The sequence below is a fragment of the Lagenorhynchus albirostris genome, chromosome 2 (assembly GCF_949774975.1).
Source record: "Lagenorhynchus albirostris chromosome 2, mLagAlb1.1, whole genome shotgun sequence".
NCBI classification, from domain to species: Eukaryota; Metazoa; Chordata; class Mammalia; order Artiodactyla; family Delphinidae; genus Lagenorhynchus; species Lagenorhynchus albirostris.
The window spans coordinates 58,869,131-58,891,153 of NC_083096.1; the positions used below are offsets into that span (position 1 = coordinate 58,869,131).

General features: G+C 34.8%; 1 protein-coding gene across 2 annotated transcripts in view; it reads left to right on the forward strand.

Annotated features, from left to right (window-relative positions):
* The window catches only part of KIFAP3 (kinesin associated protein 3), a 157,374-nt gene that overhangs the window by 13,984 nt on the left and 121,367 nt on the right, over positions 1 to 22,023 (forward strand). For both annotated transcript variants that reach the window (XM_060133468.1, XM_060133476.1), the window contains exons 2-5: positions 2,671 to 2,802; positions 7,786 to 7,940; positions 10,940 to 10,995; positions 11,554 to 11,695. In XM_060133468.1, the coding sequence (XP_059989451.1) occupies positions 2,671 to 2,802; positions 7,786 to 7,940; positions 10,940 to 10,995; positions 11,554 to 11,695 (485 nt within the window). The remainder of the gene's footprint in view (positions 1 to 2,670; positions 2,803 to 7,785; positions 7,941 to 10,939; positions 10,996 to 11,553; positions 11,696 to 22,023) is intronic.

Genomic DNA, 22,023 nt, shown 5'->3' on the forward strand with positions numbered 1-22,023 from the left:
TGACCACCTAGAGGGGTGGGTTAGGGAGGGTGGGAGGGAGGGAGACACAAGAGGGAAGAGATATGGGAACATATGTATATGTATAACTGATTAACTTTGTTATACAGCAGAAACTAACACCATTGTAAAGCAATTATACTCCAATAAAGATGTTAAAAAAAAAAGAATTAAGGTGTTCAACAAATGGAGTATCTAGTATTTGACTATATGAAGTTCTAAAGGCAAAGTATTCTTTTAAAGTCATTATATAGTAATTTTGGAAAGTATGTTACACACAGTATATATAATATGAGCTTAGTTTGTAATATGTGTATTTTATATATTCAGTGGCAGCGCCAAGGGGAACAGGGAAGAGGTTTATCCATCCCATAATCTCCATCAGCCCCCACAATGATATAAACATTTAATACTTGTGTCAACCTTATGTGAATTGCTATTCAAATGTAGTTTTAACTCTACCAGATTGCTACCCTTAAGCCTCTTTAAAGAAATTCTAGAGCTGACATTCTCTCATTATATATTATTTACATATAGATAGAAAAATGTCTGGATGTGTATGTGCTAAATGGTAACAATTGGTTTCTTCTAACTTTTTCAGTTTATTTTTTCTCTTTGCTAATTTCTGTATTGTTTTTTTACAGTAAGCATAAATTGTATTAGTAATAAAAAATATTATAAAATTAATTAACTTCTTTAAAACACACATGCAGAAAAGAAAAAGCAAAAGAAAGCTGAAAAGCAATAGTGAGGTTCTTTGAACTATTTGATTTCTTTGGGGAAAGGCAAAATATCAGACCAGAGGATAACAATTATGCTTTTCCATCAGTTGTTAATATGTGGAAGACCCTCTTTGAAAGTGTTGGTATAAGGTTACTCTTAGGATCTGCACTTACATTTCATCCTTATGATTCTCTTCAATTGGATACAGTTACACTCTCCTATATAAGAAGTTCAGTACTGGGGTTGCTCTCCATTTCATCAGGAAGCAAATAACTAGTTCTCTTTATAATTAGTTTCTTTAATGCTACATTACATATGTTTTTCAGCTCTCTTACTTACTCTCTTGATTCCTGTGGTTTCTCTAGCTTTTGACTGCTAGTCTGAACTTGTATGCATTTATCTTATCTTTTGGAAGCTGTACCATTCTCTTTAATATGTGTGTATATATCTAATAACCCAACTCCCTGTTTTTTACTGGCCTGCCTGGTTTTTGTTTTTATTCTTTATAGGTTTGTTCTGTATGTCTTACTGTCAATTTAGTTGCTGACCTACCTAGACTCTAGCTTCTGTATATTTGATTTCCTACTCTGTCTCTACACTTGACTCTTAATCATTGTCCTAATACAGAGTGAAGAGCCTTACCCTTGTTGTAATAAAGAATTCTGGTGAAAAAAAATTTTAAAATTACATTGAAAATATGCATAATAAGCCAATTATTCCTAACTGAAGGAAAAGCTTTGAGTTTCTGTTTATTGGAATTTAAGGTGTTGTCATATTTCTATTCCTTCCCATTAGGCTAAAAGACCTCACTAGCCAGCTAGCTGGCTCGGACTACAGTGGGAAATTTTGCTTGTTTCCATTGCTTAATCTCCTTTAATAAAACTCATTTTATCAGATCCTAAAGTGGCCAATAACAAGTAGTGATTAATTCATTATTGTGGCAACATGGATGGACCTGGAAGATATTATGCTTAGTGAAATAAGTCAGGCGGAGAAAGACAAATACTGTATGTTTTCACTTATATGTAAAATATAAAAATAAAACAAATGAACGAATATAACATCACAGAAACAGACTCTGAGATACAGATAGCAAACTAGTGGTCCTCAGAAGGGAGAGGTGTAGGGCGAGGGCCAAAATAGGTGAAGGGGATTAGCAGGTACAAATAGCTAGGTATAAAATAAGTTACAAGGATGTAAGGTACAGCACAAGGATTATAGCCAAAGTAAAAATATAAAATCACTATGTTGTACACTTGAAACCAGTATAATATTGTAAGGCAACTATACTTCAATTAAAAAAATTTGTTCTATAACTGTAGGGGTCTGGGGACAAAGTATATACAATCTTTCTATTGAAACTACTGATGGCACTATAATTTGAGATCTGTGACTATAGAATATAACCTGTAAATGCTTTTTTGTTACACAACTTGTGTGTGATTTGAAGAATAATTTAGGTACTAATTCAATTTATATAATTATGTAAGATAATACATAATATTATTTTGCAGTTTAGATAATTCATGTCATTCTGTGATACAGTTAATGGGCCAATTATTGGGCAGTTTATTTTTTTTTAATATAAATTTTGGGATAGCTACCTTTGGTTTTGAATTGCTGACTTTTGGTTGAGGTTATTCTCTCCAAAACCATCTTAATTGTTTGTTTTATTCACTGGCTATTATGCATGATTCTTTGGGTAAATGTATTTTTTCTCAGAACTATTCATAAAGGTACTTTCTGCAAGACCAAGAATTACATGTACAGTACAGAGTTTACAGAGTTGGAGAAAAAGAGTTATTTCTTGGTCCAAGTCAAGAGTAAATCTGATTTAAATGCATATGTTAATCTAGCGCACATGTTTTTGGAACTAGGAACTAGATAAAAACCTTGCATGTTTTGTGAGCTTTTAATGTAGCTATGTCTGTTTTTATTTTATATTAATAGGAAAGTTAAAGGAGGAAATATTGATGTACATCCATCAGAAAAAGCACTCATTGTTCAATATGAAGTGGAAGCTACCATTCTTGGAGAAATGGGGGATCCCATGTTGGGAGAACGAAAGGAATGCCAAAAAATGTAAGTTTTCTTCATTTGTGCACATTTGAAAGTAGTAAACTTTATAGAAATCTGATGTTATTTAAACTTGCATAGATGATAAATGATTATAGTATTCTTACAAACATACATTATCTCAGTGAAGCAGAGACTATATTAAATTATAAATATAGAGTATATTCCAGAGAAAATCATGTTTATGTGAGCATAATTGGAACTTAATGAAAAATACCTATTCTTATTTATCCCATTTAGTAAATGCATATAATAGAATATAACTTGTGAAATCAACTATAAAAGATATGTTTATACAGGACTTTTTAGCTTAATTTAGGAAATTTGTATCTTAGGGGATCCTGTGTTGTTCTTTCTTCCCTGGAATTACAGAAAGTGATATGACATCCAGAATTCACAAATGGGGCATGTACCTTGAAATCATCCCTTAAAAATCTAGCGCTGTGAAAGATATTAGTAATAGGACAAGCATTTTCTGACTAAATGAATTGAGCTTAGGTCTCCCAATGTTCTACACACTTTCCTTCCTGCTTTCATAGTACTTTCAGGAGTCCCTTGGGAACTGGCCTTCTTCATAAGTCTTCAGTTGCACTGGCGATGATCTTGCACTCCTTCCATAGTTTTATGGAAGGAGAGAGGGTCTGAGATCACCTAGTATTCTTTCCCAACTTTCTTCCCCCCATAGATAATTTTAATTTGGGAACTAGTTAAAAAGTTAGTGTGTTTTGGTGGTGTTAAGTATATTCAGGATGCTAGAAGTGCATGTGATAGTATTTAGCACACTGAACAGCACTATATTTTAAATATATAGCAGTAGTTCTCAGCTGGTTAGGATTTTTCCCCCAGGGGACATTTGGCAGTACCTGGAGACATTTTGGTTCTCATAACTGGAGGGTGCTATTGGTATCTAGTGGATAGAGGCTGGGGTGCTGCGAAACATCCTACAATGCATAAGGTAGGCACTTACAAACAAAAAATTATTTGGCCCCAAATTTTTATAGTGTTTGAATTAAGAAACTTCATTGTATAGAAACCTGAAGAGAGAAGCTACCTACTGTCTTATTAAGATCTGTAGTCTCTCTTCTTATTTGGGTTAAAAGACTAAATTACACAGATAATTCATTAAAAGTAAACGAGTCTTTGGATAATCCACTAGATTGAAGAGATATACACATGCACACATACATACTTACACTGTAGATTTTAACTCACATGCTCACAGTTTTTTGTGTTCTCTCACACTTTCTTCCATTTGTGTGTTTGTTATTGCTGCCTAAATTTTGTACATTTTGAGAAAGTAACGTCTCTTGAGATTTTATTAATTTGACTTCCAAAGAAAAGCTAGCAGATTAGGGGGTCTTTGCCTTTAGAACCTCATGCATCCACATTTCATGAGAGAAATTTAGTTTTTAGTTTTTAATGGTGTAGTCAGTAGCCTCATTCAATTAAAATTAAGTGAGGGCTTCCCTGGTGGCGCAGTGGTTGAGAGTCCGCCTGCCAGTGCAGGGGACGAGGGTTCGTGCCCCGGTCTGGCAGGATCCCACATGCCGCGGAGCGGCTGGGCCTGTGAGCCATGGCCGCTGAGCCTGCGCGTCTGGAGCCTGTGCTCCGCAACGGGAGAGGCCACAACAGTGAGAGGCCCGCGTACCGCAAAAAAAAAAAAAAAAAAAAGTGAGAATGTTGTTATTGTTTGAAAATCTGTAGGCTTTCTAGACAAGGGGTACATTCACTAGAGTCAGCCACCTGGAAAGAGTTACTACCAACTGGCTAGTGTAAGTGGATTTAAACATCAGTATGGGAAAAACCTCTGTAACCCAACTTTGTGGTATTCAACCTGGCTGCTCAAGGTTTGCAGAGGAATCATATTGTGGGAGCAAAAGGAGAATATGGTTTGTTCATAGTTCAAGAGGATTTATCAATGGTGGCAGCTGGGGGTGAAGGTTTTGAGGGGGACACTCATATAGATTGAGATAGGTGTGAAATGAAACTGTCATTAAATTGTGGTAGTCAGTGCTATGGCTCAGGTCCAGAAGACATGTATTTCATTCTCCCTTATTGTATAAAGGAATGTATAAGCTCATCTTCAACAGAGTCCCAGTTTTCTGAACATTTCATTATGAGAAATCTATGGTTAAGGTCCAAAAATAATATGGGCATTTTAAAAATTTATTTATTTATTTTTGCTGTGTTGGGTTTTCATTTCTGTGCGAGGGTGTTCTCTAGTTGTGGCAAGCGGGGGCCACTCTTCATCGTGGTGTGCGGGCCTCTGACTATCGTGGCCTCTCTTGTTGCGGAGCACAGGCTCCAGACGCGCAGGCTCAGTAGTTGTGGCTCATGGGCCTAGTTGCTCCACGGCATGTGGTATCCTCCCAGACCAGGGCTCGAACCTGTGTCCCCTGCATTAGCAGGCAGATTCTCAAACACTGTGCCACCAGGAAAGTCCAATATGGGCATTTTTTGGTATGAGTTTTTGGTATTACTAATAGGCATGGACTGCCTAATGAAGGGGGCCTATTTTTTTATTTTAGAAATAATCAGTAAGCACACAGCTGACATTTTCTAAAAATTCTAGTCCTACATATTTTTTGTCTCTTTTAACAAGGGAAGGATTTAGGAGAGAGATGTACACACTAACAGAAGAGAATCTTTCTGTTACTTGGATGGAAAGAAGATGATGAATCAGATTGCTAATATATATATTGGTAGAAAATAAATCTAAAAAAAGATAGAAAAAATCTGCTTTATTAAATCAAGATACTACTGCATACCTATTAAAATGTGTAAAGTCTAAAACACTGATAGCACCAGATGCTGGTGAGGATGTAGAGCAACAGGAACTCATTCATTGCTGGTGGAAATACAAAATGGTACAGCTACTTTGGAAGTCATTTTGGCAGTTTCTTACAAAGCTAAACATACACTTACCATATGATCCAACAGTTGTGCTCCTAGATATTAACCCAAATGAGTTGAAAATGTATTTCCACACAGAAACCTACACATGAATGTTTATAGCAGCTTTATTTATAACTGTCAACAATTTTAAGTAACCAAGATATCCTTCAGTAGGCAGATGGGTAAACAAACTGTGTTGCATCCATATAGTCAAGTACTGTTCAGCACTAAAAAGAAATCAACCATCAAGCTGTGAAAAGACACAGAGGAACCTAAATGAATATTGCTAAATGAAAAGCCAGACTGGAAAAGCTATATACTGTATGATTCCAACTGTATGACCATCTAGAAAAGGCAAAACTAAAGTAAAAATAGATTAGAAGTTGTCAGGAGTTCGGGGGTGGGAGGGGAGAATATGTGGAGCACAGGGCATTCTTAGGGTAGCAAAACTATTTTGTATGCTACTTTAATGGTGGATACATGAAATTATGCATTTGTCCAAGTGCACAGAACTATACAATACAAAGAGTGAACCCCAATGTATACTTAGACTTCAGTTAATAATATATCAATAGTGATTCATCAATTGTGACAAAGTTACCACACTATCACAAGATGGTAATAATAGAAGAAACTGTACTGGGGGAGGGTAGTGGGGACATATATGGAAACTCTGTACTTTCAGCACAGATTTTCTGTAAACCTAAAACTGCTCTAAAAAAACTAGTAGGAAAATTTCAAAAATACATGTTTATAGAGTTTCTTTTGTGCTTCTTCTCAATCAGATTTATGTAAACTCAAGATTTCCCAGTTCCTTGTTAAAATTAAACGTGGAGATGTCTTTTGAGAGTTTTTCTCTGAATAGACTTTTCTTTATATCTCTGCTTTCTGATGGGCAGCTAAAGTTATACAAAAATATTAAACAGTTTAAAAGATTTAAAAGGTAGGAACTTAAACAGCCAAATAAATTAGAGAAAAATTAAAATAAAGGGACAGAGTATTGCTAGGGTTCTTGTTACAGACATTAGAAGCCACTTTAGAAAATTCAAGCATAAAAGGAATTTATTAAAGGCTATTAGGTAGCTTATAGATCCCAAGAGGACCAGATTCGAGGATGACTATAAAGCTGTGAACAGTATTCAAATCACTTTACTAGACTTGTTTCAGGAGAGATCATCTGTATCTGAATAATGATTTCACAGATGCTAAGTGCAGGACATTTTTCTGAGGTCTCTGTCCCTGTTGCCTCTAATACCGTGAGTGTCTCCAAAAATTGGCCATCTTCACTAAGAAGTATTTCAACATAGTGGCTACTTTCTTATGTTTCTCTTTTTGAATCTAAGCTTTGCATGAATGCATCTGCTTTGCAAGAATCTTTTGCCACCAGTTTGAGTCTTCACCCTGAACCTAATTTTATGTCCTTATAGCTTTCTTTGGTGCCATGAATCCACGTAAATTGGTAGTTGTTTCCAGATTTTGAACAACCTTTTCTTATTGACCTTCCAGTGAATCTCCTGGATTAAATTAAAAAGGAGGGAGAACCTGTTTTGTCTTTCTTTTTAATGTACTAGCAGTTATAACTATATTTATTTGTTCCTCAGCATTACTCATATAGATCTTAAAATGCATCCTACTTTTTTTTCTTGTGTCTTCTATATAATTTCCATCAGAACAACCGAATCCGAATATATTAATATTGTGTCTTGCCCCTAACTGAAAAGAAAATGACTGTGAATATGGTCAAGAAAATGATTTATTTTTGGCAGTATGGATTTTCACATCTAATAATAATTAAAAACTTTATGTGATATCAGAAAGACTTTAAAAACAAGCTCTCTGGATATGCTATCCTGCCTAGAAGAGTCAGATGTAGATTTTACCATTCCTTTTGTTATCTTACTTGTCCAGCTCAAGGAAAATCATTGCTTTGCATTTTTTTCTAAGCCTAATTATATCTAATACTTTATTATATTTTACTAAAAGAGACTATGTTAGGTACATTTAAATGTTTTGTAAATTATTTAAAGGAAGTATTGTTTGAGTTATCACTTATTTTAATAATACCTGAGTTGGAAAATTCTGATATGCCTGCAGCATTCGTCTTAAGAGTCTCAATGCCAACACAGATATAACTTCCCTGGCACGAAAGGTGGTTGAAGAATGTAAACTCATTCATCCCTCAAAGCTAAATGAGGTAGAACAGCTGTTGTACTATCTCCAGAACCGCCGTGATTCAGTGTCAGGAAAAGGTAAGCAGAAGAATTCCTAACTTTTTAATGTAAAACCAGAGTTGTTTGACTATAGTTTGTACTTTTGATATTTGAATGGTGAGTTTTCTTTTGCCAGTGCTCTAAGTAAGTGAATGAAACAATAAAGAAACATACTAGTTTCCTACATGCCAGGCTTTATGTTAGATGCTTCCAAAATGATCTGTTTCATACTGTGTGTGTACACATGTGCTGAAATAAACAATAAAAAAGCAAATACCATATTGATTCTAGAATAATAAAAGGAGAAAATTGGGAGCAGAAAACCTGTTTTCTCTACCCCAGCAACTAGATTTATATTTTCTAAATTTTTTATTGACATTTAATTGATAATTCGGATTTCTTATTTAAATGTTAAAATATATGTCATATGCATAAGTTTTGTGAATCTTTGTTAGGAAAACATTACCTTTTCATTCCTAAACGTCTTTGTTGTTACCATTCTTCTATCTTTAATTACCTCATAAAAGAACCAAGCCATTAAAATATTAGAGCTAAGCAGTTGATTATTTATAGAAGACATTTTCGAATAATCCAAACCCAAAACAAAACGAGAGTACAGACATTTGAATGGAAAGTCATCTCAGATTATTCAGTGGTTAGTTATTCCATTTCATAGTATTTTTTAAGTTTACATATATCTCTCTTTTATCATTGGTGAATTCTAAAATATGATACCCTTGAAATAACTTATACTTAAGTTTTGATTGTATTAAATAGAAAAATGAAAGAGAAAATTCATTTGGACTTTTTTCAGATTAACCAGTCTTCTCTCTCCATCCACAGCAAATAAAATGCCTTGTGCCTAATATATACTTTTATTAATTGGCACTGTATATAGTATCTAACATACTATAGCTGTGAATTTATTTAAAAGCAAAAATGAACATTTGAATTTGATTGTTTCCAACTACATAGCTGGCACTCAGTGTATCCCTATTAATTATTAATAATAAGTGCTATAAGGAAAATATTATCAAAAATTTTATTAACTATTTTTTGATACGATATTCCTGTTAACAGTGTTACTAAATGATGAGAGATAGCTTCAATAAGTAAGTGAGAAAAATAAATTCTATGCTCCTTTAAGATGTGTGTGTACTTATTGTAGGTTGTACAATATAGTTAAAATTGATCTTTCCTAATGCTAAATTAATATAATTCCGAGGGCATTTGTAATAAAATATCTTTAAACAAATGAAAACCCTTTCACTGAGTTTTCAGAGTAAATCAGTCTTCTTACCTCCTTCCCCAGAAATTAGAGGAATATGAGGAAATTTTCATATTATCATAAGTAGATAAATTAATTCAAATCAATGTTTCTCTATATGGATATTAATGTTTGGAGGCATATATGAAATGCTATACTATAGTATATGTACACTTATTTTTTATTTTTTATTTTTCTGCGGTACGCGGGCCACTCACTGTTGTGGCCTCTCCCGTTGCGGAGCACAGGCTCCAGACGCGCAGGCTCAGCGGCCATGGCTCACAGGCCCAGCCGCTCTTCGGCATGTGCGATCTTCCTGGACCGGGGCACGAACCCTTGTCCCCTGAATCGGCAGGTGGACTCTCAACCACTGCGCCACCAGTGAAGCCCTGTACACTTATTTTTAAAAACTATTCCATTTTCTTTCTTTTTTACTTGATATTCACTGTTTCAAAACCAGAAACCTAGCCCTAAAAGTGGTTGAAATAAAACAATAATAGTTATTTGATTATGTGATTCTTTACCATAAGTATTTTTTTTTGTTTGCTTAATTAAAATCACTGTCATAGTAAATTATCTGTTTAAGGAAAAATCTAGCTGTTAAGAAAACATAACTTTGGGCTTCCCTGGTGGCGCAGTGGTTGAGAATCTGCCTGCTAATGCAGGGGACACGGGTTCGAGCCCTGGTCTGGGAGGATCCCACATGCCGCGGAGCAACTGGGCCCGTGAGCCACAACCACTGAGCCTGCACGTCTGGAGCCTGTGCTCTGCAACAAGAGAGGCCGCGATAGTCAGAGGCCCATGCACCGCGATGAAGAGTGGCCCTCGCTTGCCACAATTAGAGAAAGCCCTCACACAGAAACGAAGACGCAACACAGCAAAAATAAATTAATTAAAAAAATAATAATAACCACTTTAAAAAAAAAACAAAAGAAAACATAACTTTGTCCATAACGGCTACCTTCCTCTGAAAACAATCAGGGCTAATTCCTATTATATGTAAAACATTTGCTAATTATAGAATCAAAAATTTGATACTACTTGAACTTATTTTAATGTACATTCATTGCTTAGATTTTTGACGCAGATCAGAGCAGTGAAGCATTTTTGATAATTTTTTTTACAAAATGAAGTTCTGCTATGAATCAAATAATTCAACATAAAAAATGACTCAAAGTTGTGTTCAACACCTTTGAATACCTCTTTAATTCATTTGGGAACAAGTGAGGATTAAATTAGCACAAATATTAAACATTTGCCTTTTAATTTATGATCCTAATTTTGTTTAAAAAATCAGCAACTGTATTTTAGCTTTTTAACTTTATCCAAGTTATTTCTTTTCCTTTTCCTTTGTTAATTTTTATTTTAGTTTTTTATTGCTTAACTCATGAGTTTTTCTTTGCCTTATTGATTTTCCTATTCTTAAATGTGAATTAGGAAAAGAAAGAAAACTCAAAACGGAGTATTTTGCTTCTTGTTGGCAAGTCTGGCTATTTGCATACCTAAAATGTTAGCCAAAGAGGAAGTTTAAATTGCTACCTGACATAACTTGGAGATTATTTATAGATTTTATTATACTGTCTGTGATATCCTTATTAGAACAAATGCATTATAGATGAACATTTTTTATACATTGGAAAAAAGGTTATTTCATAAATTACCCATTTGAAGATCCCCAACTTAGCTAGAATTAAACTCAGCTGCTGAAAATAAAAATTACCCAGAAACCTAAAAACATTGCTCTTCTCATAAGAAAAAAATCTTTTTACAGAAAAAAAAGAAAAATCAAGCAAGCCTAAAGATCCACCTCCTTTTGAAGGAATGGAGGTAAGACTGTATTTTTATCTAATAGAGAATTGATTCTAAGGTATTGCTTTTTACCATCAATAATTCATACAATCACATTAAACAAATGTGGAATTTTAAAAAATGGTTGAACTTAAACTACCTGAAAAAGGTAGAAAATCAGTATTTAATAAAGGCAAAAATTATTAGATGTGTCTTTTAGACATAATTTATTTTGATAACTAAGTTGTGAAATGTTTTAAATATTCTTATTCTACTATGTTTTAAAGTATGTTTAATTTATTATGGTAGATACTATTTTGAATTACATTTAAGATACTTTATCAATATAAATAGGTCAGTTTTAGAGTTTATGTACATCCCATTTTATCATATGGTTTATGACTACTTTCACTCAGGAGTCCTATCACCCAAAGGTCTAATTTCCCCCTCTACAAAAGGATGGCAACTGTAAGTCCTTTGAAAACTTGTCTCTTACTATCAAGGGCAGTTTATTGATCACAAAATACCATTCCTTTGACATTGGCTCTGTTGAGCATTATTCTTTTAGAGTACTTCCTTCCTCTTCCTTTGTTTCAGATTGATGAAGTTGCTAACATTAATGACATGGATGAGTACATTGAGTTATTATATGAAGATATTCCTGACAAGGTTCGGGGTTCTGCTTTGATCCTACAGCTTGCTCGAAATCCTGATAACTTGGAAGAACTACTATTGAATGGTAGAATTTATAGACTTGAATTTATAGACTTATCTATAAATATTTAAAGTAGAATTATTATTGTGAAATATGATTTTTTAAATTTATTATCATAGAGGGGTAAGCCAAAATTATTATATCAAGCTTAGGAATGCACTTATTTTCCAGCTCTTTATTACTTTCCTTCTTACTCAAATTTCTTAACATGTGGGCATAACATTTAAATATTCTCTGGAGGACTCACTAATAATTTAAACCAGAAAAGTAAAGCATTAATGGTACTGAATCTTTTCTTTCTTCTATTCTGGAAGACTTTTTATTTTTTCTTCTATTCTGGAAGACTTTTTATTCTTTCAATTAGGATACAATATCAGACTTTTGACATTTGCACATGTATGTATATGCTTTTATTAAATTACAGTTCCAATATTAGTTTTCTTTTAATAGCACAGCCAAAAATAGTAATCTTTTAAATTTCATTTAGATTGATTTTGATACCAAGTATTTGCTTTCTTTTCATTAGAAGTGCTGGGTAATAAAAGAAAACGGAGATATAATGCTCTTAAAACCTTTTTTCTCAGTAATACCACTGTAGAATACCACTATAGAGTTATTATGATTTTCTGATTACACTTTTGCCAAAAATAAAATATGGAAGATATTGTTATGATATGATTTCCATCACATGTGAAGGAATGTGATGGAAATCATATCAACACTTTGTAGCATGGAAAATATATCCAGAGATCTTTCCAGAGAGTCATAGAATATTACCAATATTCCAGTTAGGAAATTTGTACATTTTAAGTATTTTCTAAATTATACAACTCATATATTAATATATTCTTTTTAAAGAATTAGAGTATTACAGATAAAACCTCCTTTGACCATTAGTCTATAATCTGTTAGAAGTTTGGGGTGCATTCTTCCAGATCTTTTCCATATATTTATACATATATATATAGGTTTTTTTCCTGTATTAAAGAATAGAGTATTACCTTATATGAATTTTTATGTTAATTATATCACACCTCTTACTTGGTAATTTTTTCTCCATGTAGTAATGGTTCAAGATTATATGCATATAGATACATACAATGTAATTAGTTTTGAACTACTTTTGAATATTGTATTTTATGAAGTTATGCATATTCTTTAGCCATTCCCCTTTTGAAGGTCATTTGGTTGTTTCCAAAGTTTTCAGTACGGAACTTTAGTGAACATCTTTGTTCATATCTTATATACAAAGGCAAGGGTTTTTTAAGTGTGTGTACACAGAAACAAAGGTCATACAGAAATGCAGGTCATAATTTCTTAGGGATATTTCTGAATTGTCCTCCAAAGTGGTTGTACCACTGTCTCTCCAGACCAATGGAATATGAAGGCTATAAAACGTAAACATTTTTGGCACTGCATTGTTGGTAATAAACAATATCTCTTTGTTTTAAGTTGTATTTGCCTGATTAATGAATTTGATCTTTTTCTCATGTCACTAGACTTCTGGAATTCCTACCCTGTGAAGTTTGAATTTATATATACACGTGAATATATGTATATTTACGTATGAGTATACATCCTTTTTCTTTTATATATATGTATTATATATACAGTCATCCCTTGATATCCATGGGGGATTGGTTCTGAGGCCTGCCAAGGATACCAAAATCTGCAGATGCTCAAGTCCCATAGTTAGTCCTCCATATCGTTACATCTGCGGATGCAACCAACCACAGATCTTGTACAGTTGACCCTTAAACAACATGAGTTTGAACTGCCTGGGTCCACTTATGCACACATAAGTTTAAACCCATGTTCAAGTATAAATGGGCCTGTGCAGTTCAGACCCATGTTGTTCAAGGGTCAACTATACATCCTTTTTCTTTTATGTACTTAGAAATAGTTTTTTTCAGTCTGTCTTTTTGTGTGTGTGTGTGACATATCTTTTTCCATTCTTTTACTTTCACCCTATTTGTGTCTTTGAATCTGAAGTGTTTCTGTTGTAGAATGCATACAGTTGGATCATATTTTTTTAATACATTCAAATAATCTGCCTTTTGATTGGCGTGTTTATTCTATTTACCATTAACATAATTACTCATAAAGGATTGTCATCTAACACTTTGTGTTTTCTGTATGTCTTTTATCTTTTTTCTTCTGTTTCTCCATTACTACCTTCTTTTGTGTGAAATTTTGTCTAGTATACCATTTTAATTCTTTTGTTGTTCCTTTACTGTGTTTTCCTGAATTATATTTTCTAAGTGGTTACCCTAGGATTACAGATACCATCTTAAATTTTAAAAATCTAGTTTAAGTTAATGCCAACATAATTTTAACAATATACAAAAACTTTCCTTCAGTATACCTCTATTCCCACCCCATACCTTTATACTATTATTTCATACATATTACATCTGCATACATTATCAGCCTATCAGCAAGTAATATAATTATTGATGTATGCATTTGAAAATCAGATAGAAGAAGATAATACAATAAAAAATATGTTTATAATGTCTTTTATATTTATAGAGTTACCTTTACCGGTGCTCTTTTTTTCTCTGTTTGGATTTAAGTTACTCTCTAGTGTCCTTGCATTTCAGCCTGATGGAATCCCTTTAGTATCTCTCATAGAAAAGGTCTACTAGCAACAAATTCTCTAAGTTTTTATTTACCTAGGAATAACTTTTCTTCTGTTTAAAGGGTAGTTTTGCTGGATATAGAATTACTGGTTGACAGTCTTTTTCTTTTACAATTTGAATATGTCATCCCACTGGCTTCACGTCTGCATGGTTTCTGATGTGAAACCAACTGTTAACCTTATTGAGGACCATGTGTACATGTTGAACTGATTTTCTCTTGCTACTTTCAACATTTGCTTTACCTTTGGCTTTTGCCAGTTTGACTTATGATGTGTTTAGGTGGTCATATCTTTGAGTTTATCTTGCTTGGAATTTGTGGAGCTTCTTGGATATGTAGATTAATGTTTTTAATCAAGTTTAGGAAGTTTGGACCATTATTTTGTTAAATATTTATTTAGCTCCTTCCTCTCTATCCTTTCCCCTTGGGATCCCCGTGTTAGTAAGCTTGTTGATGTCATATAGGTCTTTGAAGCTCTATTTATTTCTTTCTGTTCCTCAGACTGGATAATCTTAATTAACCTGCCTTTACATTTGTTGATTTTTTTTCTAATTCACATCTGCTGTTAGGACCATCTAATGAATTTTTCATTTCAGAAATCATACTTGGAACTTCAGAATTTCTATTTGGTTCATTTTGTATAATTTGTATCTCCTTATTGATATTCTTTGTTTGGTGAGACGTAATTCTCATACCTTCTCATATTTTCCTTTAATTCTTTAGACATCATTTCCTTTAGTTCTTTAAATATATTTACAGTAACTTCACATAATTTAAAATCTTTGTCTCATAAGTTCAAAATGTGAGCTTCCTCATGGACAGTTTCTATTGAATGCTGTGTTTTCTGAGTATGGGATATACTGTCCTATTTCTTTGCATGTGTTGTATTTTTTGTTGTTGTTGAAATAATATTGGGGCAACTCTGGAAATCAGATTTCCACTCCTTTCCGGACTTGTTATATTTGCTGTTTATTTGTTTAATGAGTTTCCTGGATTAATTAATTATGTAAAGTCTGTATTCTTTGTCTCTGCAGTCACTGAAGCCTCTGCTCAGTTAGTTTAGTGGTAACTAATGATTAGATAGAGATTTCTTTAAATGCCTGGCACAGAGTTTCCCAGCCTTTGCTGAGGGGCTGTGGGTGTGTACATGTGGGTGGGAGGATGTCTTCAGTGCTCAAGGAAGTAGTTTACAAGCCTTAGCCTTCAATTGCTGCTTGAACATTGCCTCAAGGTTGGCCAGAGACGAGAGATTAGGCTCTTTTAGGTCTTTCCCTGGTATGTGCACATTTCTACATATGTGCCGGGCCTTCTGGAGTCCCAGGAATGTGTTGGAGTCTTTCAAAGACCCAGTGAATATCTCATTTCCCAGTTTTTTCTTTTAAAGTGTTTTGGTTAGCCTCTTGTTACCTCAAGTTGGCTAGGCTGCTGCTGCACATAGCTGCAGTGTTGCTGCTGGTAGTTTTCAGCAAATGCCCTGGGTCTAAGGCTGTTTGTAAGGGCAATCTCTGAGTCAGGTCAAATAAAGCCAAACCATGGGAATGGAGCTTTTCAGCAAGTATCCTGATGGATAAGATATTGACAGTTCACTGGAGTGGGAATTTGGGGGAGCACCACACTGTTCTACTTCCTCCAGCTGTTGCTGGGCTACTGTTTTTCACAGATATCATGGTTGTGATACTGTTGGTTTTCAAAGTTTCTACAAACTTGCACAGAGGGGATGGATTAGGGCAAGTTGAAATGCCACAGAGCTCACTGTTCTTACCAAGTCAGCCATATTTCTTAAATAAACACTTCTTGAGTTTTTGCAAAACTAATTTCCAGAGTTCTAAAAGAGTTGATTTTGAAAAAATTTACCAGTATTATATTTGCTTATGGAAGAGTGGATTTTTGCAGGTCCTTACTCTGCTCTTCCTAAAGTCCTTGGCCCTGGAATTCATTTTTGTTGAAAGTGACAGGTAGAGATGTAATTTTATTTTTTTCCACATTGTATAGCCAGTTATTCCAACTTAGTTATTTTTTTGTTAACATCTTTATTGGAGTATAATTGCTTTACAATGGTGTGTTAGTTTCTGCTTTATAACAAAGTGAATCAGCTATACATATACGTACATCCCCATGTCTCCTCCCTCTTGCGTCTCCCTCCCACTCTCCCTATGCCACCTCTCTAGGTGGTCACAAAGCACTGAGCTGATCTCCCTGTGCTATGTGGCTGCTTCCCACTAGCTATCTGTTTTACAACTGGTAGTGTATATATGTCCATGCCACTCTCTCACTTGGTCCCACCTTACCCTTCCTCCTCCCCATGTCCTGAAGTCCATTCTCTACGTCTGCATCTTTATTCCTGTCCTGCCCCTAGGTTCTTCAGAACCACTCTTTTTCTTTTTTTTTTTTTAGATTTCATATATGTTAGCATACAGTATTTCTTTTTCTCTTTCTGATTTACTTCACTCTGTATGACAGACTCTAGGTCCATACACCTAACTACAAGTAACTCAATTTTGTTTCTTCTTATGGCTGGGTTATATTCCATTGTATATATGTGTCACATCTTCTTTATCCATTCATCTGTCGATGAACACTTAGGTTGCTTCCATGTCCTGGCTATTGTAAATAGAGCTGAAATGAACATTGTGGTACATGCCTCTTTTTAAATTATGGTTTTCTCAGGGTGTATGCCCAGTAGTGGGATTGCTGGGTTGTATGATAGTTCTATTTTTAGTTTTTTAAGGAACCTTCACACTGTTCTCCATAGTGGCTATATCAATTTACATTCCCACCAGAAGTGCAAGAGGGTTCCCTTTTTTCCACACCCTCTCCAGCATGTATTGTTTGTAGATTTTTTGATGATGTCCATTCTGACTTGTGTGAGGTGATACCTCATTGTAGTTTTGATTTGCATTTCTCTAATGATTAGTGATGTTGAGCATTCTTTCATGTGTTTGTTGGCAATCTGTATATCTTCTTCGGAGAAATGTCTGTTTAGGTCTTCTGCCCATTTCTGGATTGGGTTGTTTGTTGTTTTTGATATTGAGCTGCATAAGCTGCTTGTAATTTCAGAGATTAATCCTTTGTCAGTTGCTTCATTTGCAAATATTTTCTCCCATTCTGAGGGTTGCCTTTTCGTCTTGTTTATGATTTCCTTTGCTCTGCAAAAAAAAGCTTTTAACTTTCATTAGGTCCCATTTGTTTATTTTTGTTTTTATTTCCATTTCTCTCGGAGATGGGTCAAAAAGGATCTTGCTGTGATTTATGTCATAGAGTGTTCTGCCTATGTTTTCCTTTACAACTTTTATGGTGTCTGGCCTTGCATTTAGGTCTTTAATCCATTTTGAGTTTATTTTTGTGTATGGTGTTAGGGAATGTTCTAATTTCATTCTTTTACATGTAGCTGTCCAGTTTTCCCAGCCTCACTTATCAAAGAGGCTGTCTTTTCTCCATTGTATATTCTTGCCTCCTTTATCAAAAATAAGGTGACCATATGTGCGTGGGTTTATTTCTGGGCTTTCTATCCTGTTCCATTGATCTATATTTCTGTTTTTATGCCAGTACCATACTCTCTTGATTACTGTAGCTTCGTAGTATAGTCTGAAGTCCAGGAGCCTGATTCCTCCAGCTCCGTTTTTCTTTCTCAAGATTGCTTTGGCTATTCGGGGTCTTTTGTGTTTCCATACAAATTGTGAAATTTTTTGTTCTAGTTCTGTGAAAAATGCCATTGGTAGTTTGATAGGGATTGCATTGAATCTGTAGATTGCTTTGGGTAGTATAGTCATTTTCACAATGTTGACTCTTCCAACCCAAGAACAGGGTGTATCTCTCCATCTGTTTGTATCATCTTTAATTTCTTTCATCAGTGTCTTATAGTTTTCTGCATACAGGTCTTTTGTCTCCTTAGCTAGGTTTATTTCTAGGTATTTTATTCTTTTTGTTGCAATGGTAAATGGGAGTGTTTCCTTCATTTCTCTTTCAGATTTTTCATTTTTAGAGTATAGGAATGCAAGACATTTCTGTGTACTACTTTTGTATCCTGCTACTTTACCAGATTCATTGATTAGCTCTAGTAGTTGTCTGATAGCATCTTTAGGATTCTCTGTGTATAGTATCATGTCATCTGCAAACAGTGACAGCTTTACTTCTTCTTTTCCGATTTGGATTCCTTTTATTTCTTTTTCTTCTCTGCTTCCTCTGGCTAAAACTTCTAAAACTATGTTGAATAATAGTGGTGAGAGTGGCCAACCTTGTCTTGTTCCTGATCTTACAGCAAATGGTTTCAGTTTTTCACCATTGAGAACGATGTTGGCTGTGGGTTTGTCATATATGGCCTTTACTATGCTGAGGTAAGTTGCCTCTATGCCTACTTTCTCTAGGGTTTTTTTAATGATAAATGGGTGTTGAATTTTGTCGAAAGATTTTCTGCATCTATTGAGAGGACCATATGGTTTTTCTCCTTCAATTTGTTAATATGGTGTATCACATTGATTGATTTGCATATATTAAAGAATCCTTGCATTCCTGGTATAAACCCCAGTTGATCATGGTATATGATCCTTTTAATGTGCTGTTGGATTCTGTTCGCTAGTATTTTGTTGAGGATTTTTGCATCTATTTTCATCAGTGCTATTGGCCTGTAGTTTTCTTTCTTTGTGATATCTTTATCTGGTTTTGGTATCCGGGTAATGGTGGCATCGTAGAATGAGTTTGGGAGTGTTCCTCCCTCTGCTATATTTTGGAAGAGTTTGAGAAGGATAGGTGTTAGCTCTTGTCTAAATGTTTGATAGAATTCACCTGTGAAGCCCCTCTGGTCCTGGGCTTTTGTTTGCTGGAAGAGTTTTAATCACAGTCTCAATTTCAGTGCTTGTAATTGGTCTGTTTATATTTTCTATTTCTTCCTGGTTCAGTCTTGGAAGGTTGTGCTTTTCTAAGAATTTGTCCATTTCTTCCAGGTTGTCCATTTTATTGGCATAGAGTTGCTTGAAGTAATCTCTCATGATCCTTTGTATTTCTGCAGTTTCAGTTGTTACTTCTCCTTTTTCATTTATAATTCTATTGATTTGAGTCTTCTCCCTTTTTTTCTTGATGAGTCTGGCTATTGGTTTATCAATTTTGTTTATCTTCTCAAAGAAACAGCTTTTATTTTTATTGATCTTTGCTATTGTTTCCTTCATTTTTTTCCCTTTAGTTCTGATCTGATCTTTATGATTTCTTTCCTTCTTCTAACTTTGGGTTTTTTTCTAGTTGTTCTTCTTTCTCTAATTGCTTTAGGTGTAAGCATAGGTTGTTTATTTGAGGTGTTTCTTGTTTCTTGAGGTAGGATTGTATTGCTATAAATTTCCCTCTTAGAACTGCTTTTGCTGCATCCCTTAGGTTTTGGGCCATTGTGTTTTCATTGTCATTTGTTTCTAGGTATTTTTGATTTCCTCTTTGATTTCTTAATTGATCTCTTGGTCATTAAGTAGTGTATTGTTTAGCCTCCATGTGTTCGTATTTTTTACAGATTTTTTCCTGTAATTGATATCTACTCTTACAGTGTTGTGGTTGGAAAAGAAGCTTGATATGATTTCAGTTTTCTTAAGTTTACCAAGGCTTGATTTGTGACCCAAGATATGATCTATCCTGGAGAATGTTCTGTGTGTGCACTTGAGGAGAAAGTGTATTCTGTTGTTTTCGGTGGAATGTCCTATAAATATCAATTAAGTCCATCTTGTTTAATGTATCATTTAAAGCTTGTGTTTCCTTATATATTATTTTCATTTTGGATAATCTGTCCATTGGTGAAAGTGGGGTGTAAAGTCCCCTAGTATTATTGTGTTACTGTTGATTTCCCCTTTTATGGCTGTTAACATTTGCCTTATGTATTGAGGTGCTCCTATTTTGGGTGCATAAATATTTACAATTGTTATATCTTCTGGGATTGATCCCTTGATCATTATGTAGTGTCCTTCTTTGTCTCTTGTAATAGTCTTTATTTTAAAGTCTATTTTGTCTGATACGAGAATTGCTGCTCCAGCTTTCTTTTGGTTTCCATTTGCATGGAATATCTTTTTACATCCCCTCACTTTCAGTCTGTATGTGTCCCTTGGTCTGATGTGGGTCTCTTGTAGACAGCATCTATATAGGTCTTGTTTTTGTATCCATTCAGCCAGTCTGTGTCTTTTGGCTGGAGCATTTAATCCATTTACATTTAAGGTAGTTATCGATATGTATGTTCCTATTAGCATTTTCTTAATTGTTTTGGGTTTGTTTTTGTAGGCCTTTTCCTTCTCTTGTGTTTCCTGCCTAGAGAAGTTCCTTTAGCATTTGTGGTAAAGCTGGTTTGGTGGTGCTGAATTCTCTTAGCTTTTGCTTGTCTGTAAAGTTTTTAATTTCTCCGTTGAATCTGAATGAGATCCTTGCTGGGTGGAGTAATCTTGGGTGTAGGTTTTTCCCTTTCATCACTTTAAATATGTTCTGCCAGTCCCTTCTGGCTTGCAGAGTTTCTGCTGAAAGATCAGCTGTTAACCTTATGGGGATTCCCTTGTATGTTATTTGTTGTTTTTCCCTTGCTGCTTTTAATATTTCTTCTTTGTATTTCATTTTTGGTACTTTGATTAATATGTGTCCTGGCGTGTTTCTCCTTGGATTTATCCTGTATGGGACTGTCTGTGCTTCCTGGACTTGATTAACTAATTCCTTTCCCATATTAGGGAATTTTTCAACTCTAATTTATTCAAATATTTTCTCAGAACCTTTCTTTTTCTCTTCTTCTTCTCGGACCCCTATAATTCAAATGTTGGTGCGTTTAATGTTGTCCCAGAGGTCTCTGAGACTGTCCTCAATTATCTTCATTCTTTTTCTTTATTCTCCTCTGCAATAGTCATTTCCACTATCTTATATTCCAGATCACTTATCCATTCTTCTACCTCAGTTATTCTGGTACTGATTCCTTCTAGAGAATTTTTAATTTCCTTTATTGTGTTGTTCATCATTGTTTGTTTGCTCTTTTGTTCTTCTAGGTCCTTGTTAAACGTTTCTTGTATTTTCTCCATTCTATTTCCAAGATTTTGGATCATCTTTACTATCATTATTCTGAATTCTTTTTCAGGTAGACTGCCTATTTCCTCTTCATTTGTTTGGCCTGGTGGGTTTTTACCTTGCTCCTTCATCTGCTGTGTGGTTCTGTGTCTTCTCATTTTGCTTAACTTACTGTGTTTGGGGTCTCCTTTTCACAGGTTGCAGGTTTGTAGTTCCTGTTGTTTTTGGTGTCCACCCCGAGTAGCTAAGGTTGGTTTAATGGGTTGTGTAGGCTTCCTGGTGGAGGGGACTAGTGCCTGTGTTCTGGTGAATGAGGCTGGATCTTATCTTTCTGGTGGGCAGGACCATGTCTGGTGGTGTGTTTTGGGGTGTCTGTGACCTTATTATGATTTTAGGCAGCCTCACTGCTAATGGGTGGGGTTGTGTTCCTGTCTTGCTAGTTGTTTGGCATAGGGTGTCCAGCACTGCTGCTTGCTGGTCATTGAGTGGAGCTGGGTCTTAGCGTTGAGATGGAGATCTCTGGGAGAGCTTTTGCCATTTGATATTACGTGGAGCCGGGAGTTCTCTGGTGGTCCAATGTCCTGAACTCAGCTCTCCCACCTCAGTGTCACAGGCCTGACACCTGGCTGGAGCACTGAGACCCTGTCAGCCACACGGCCCTTTTCAGAAGAAAAGGGACAAAAAAGAAAGTAAGAAAGAAAAAA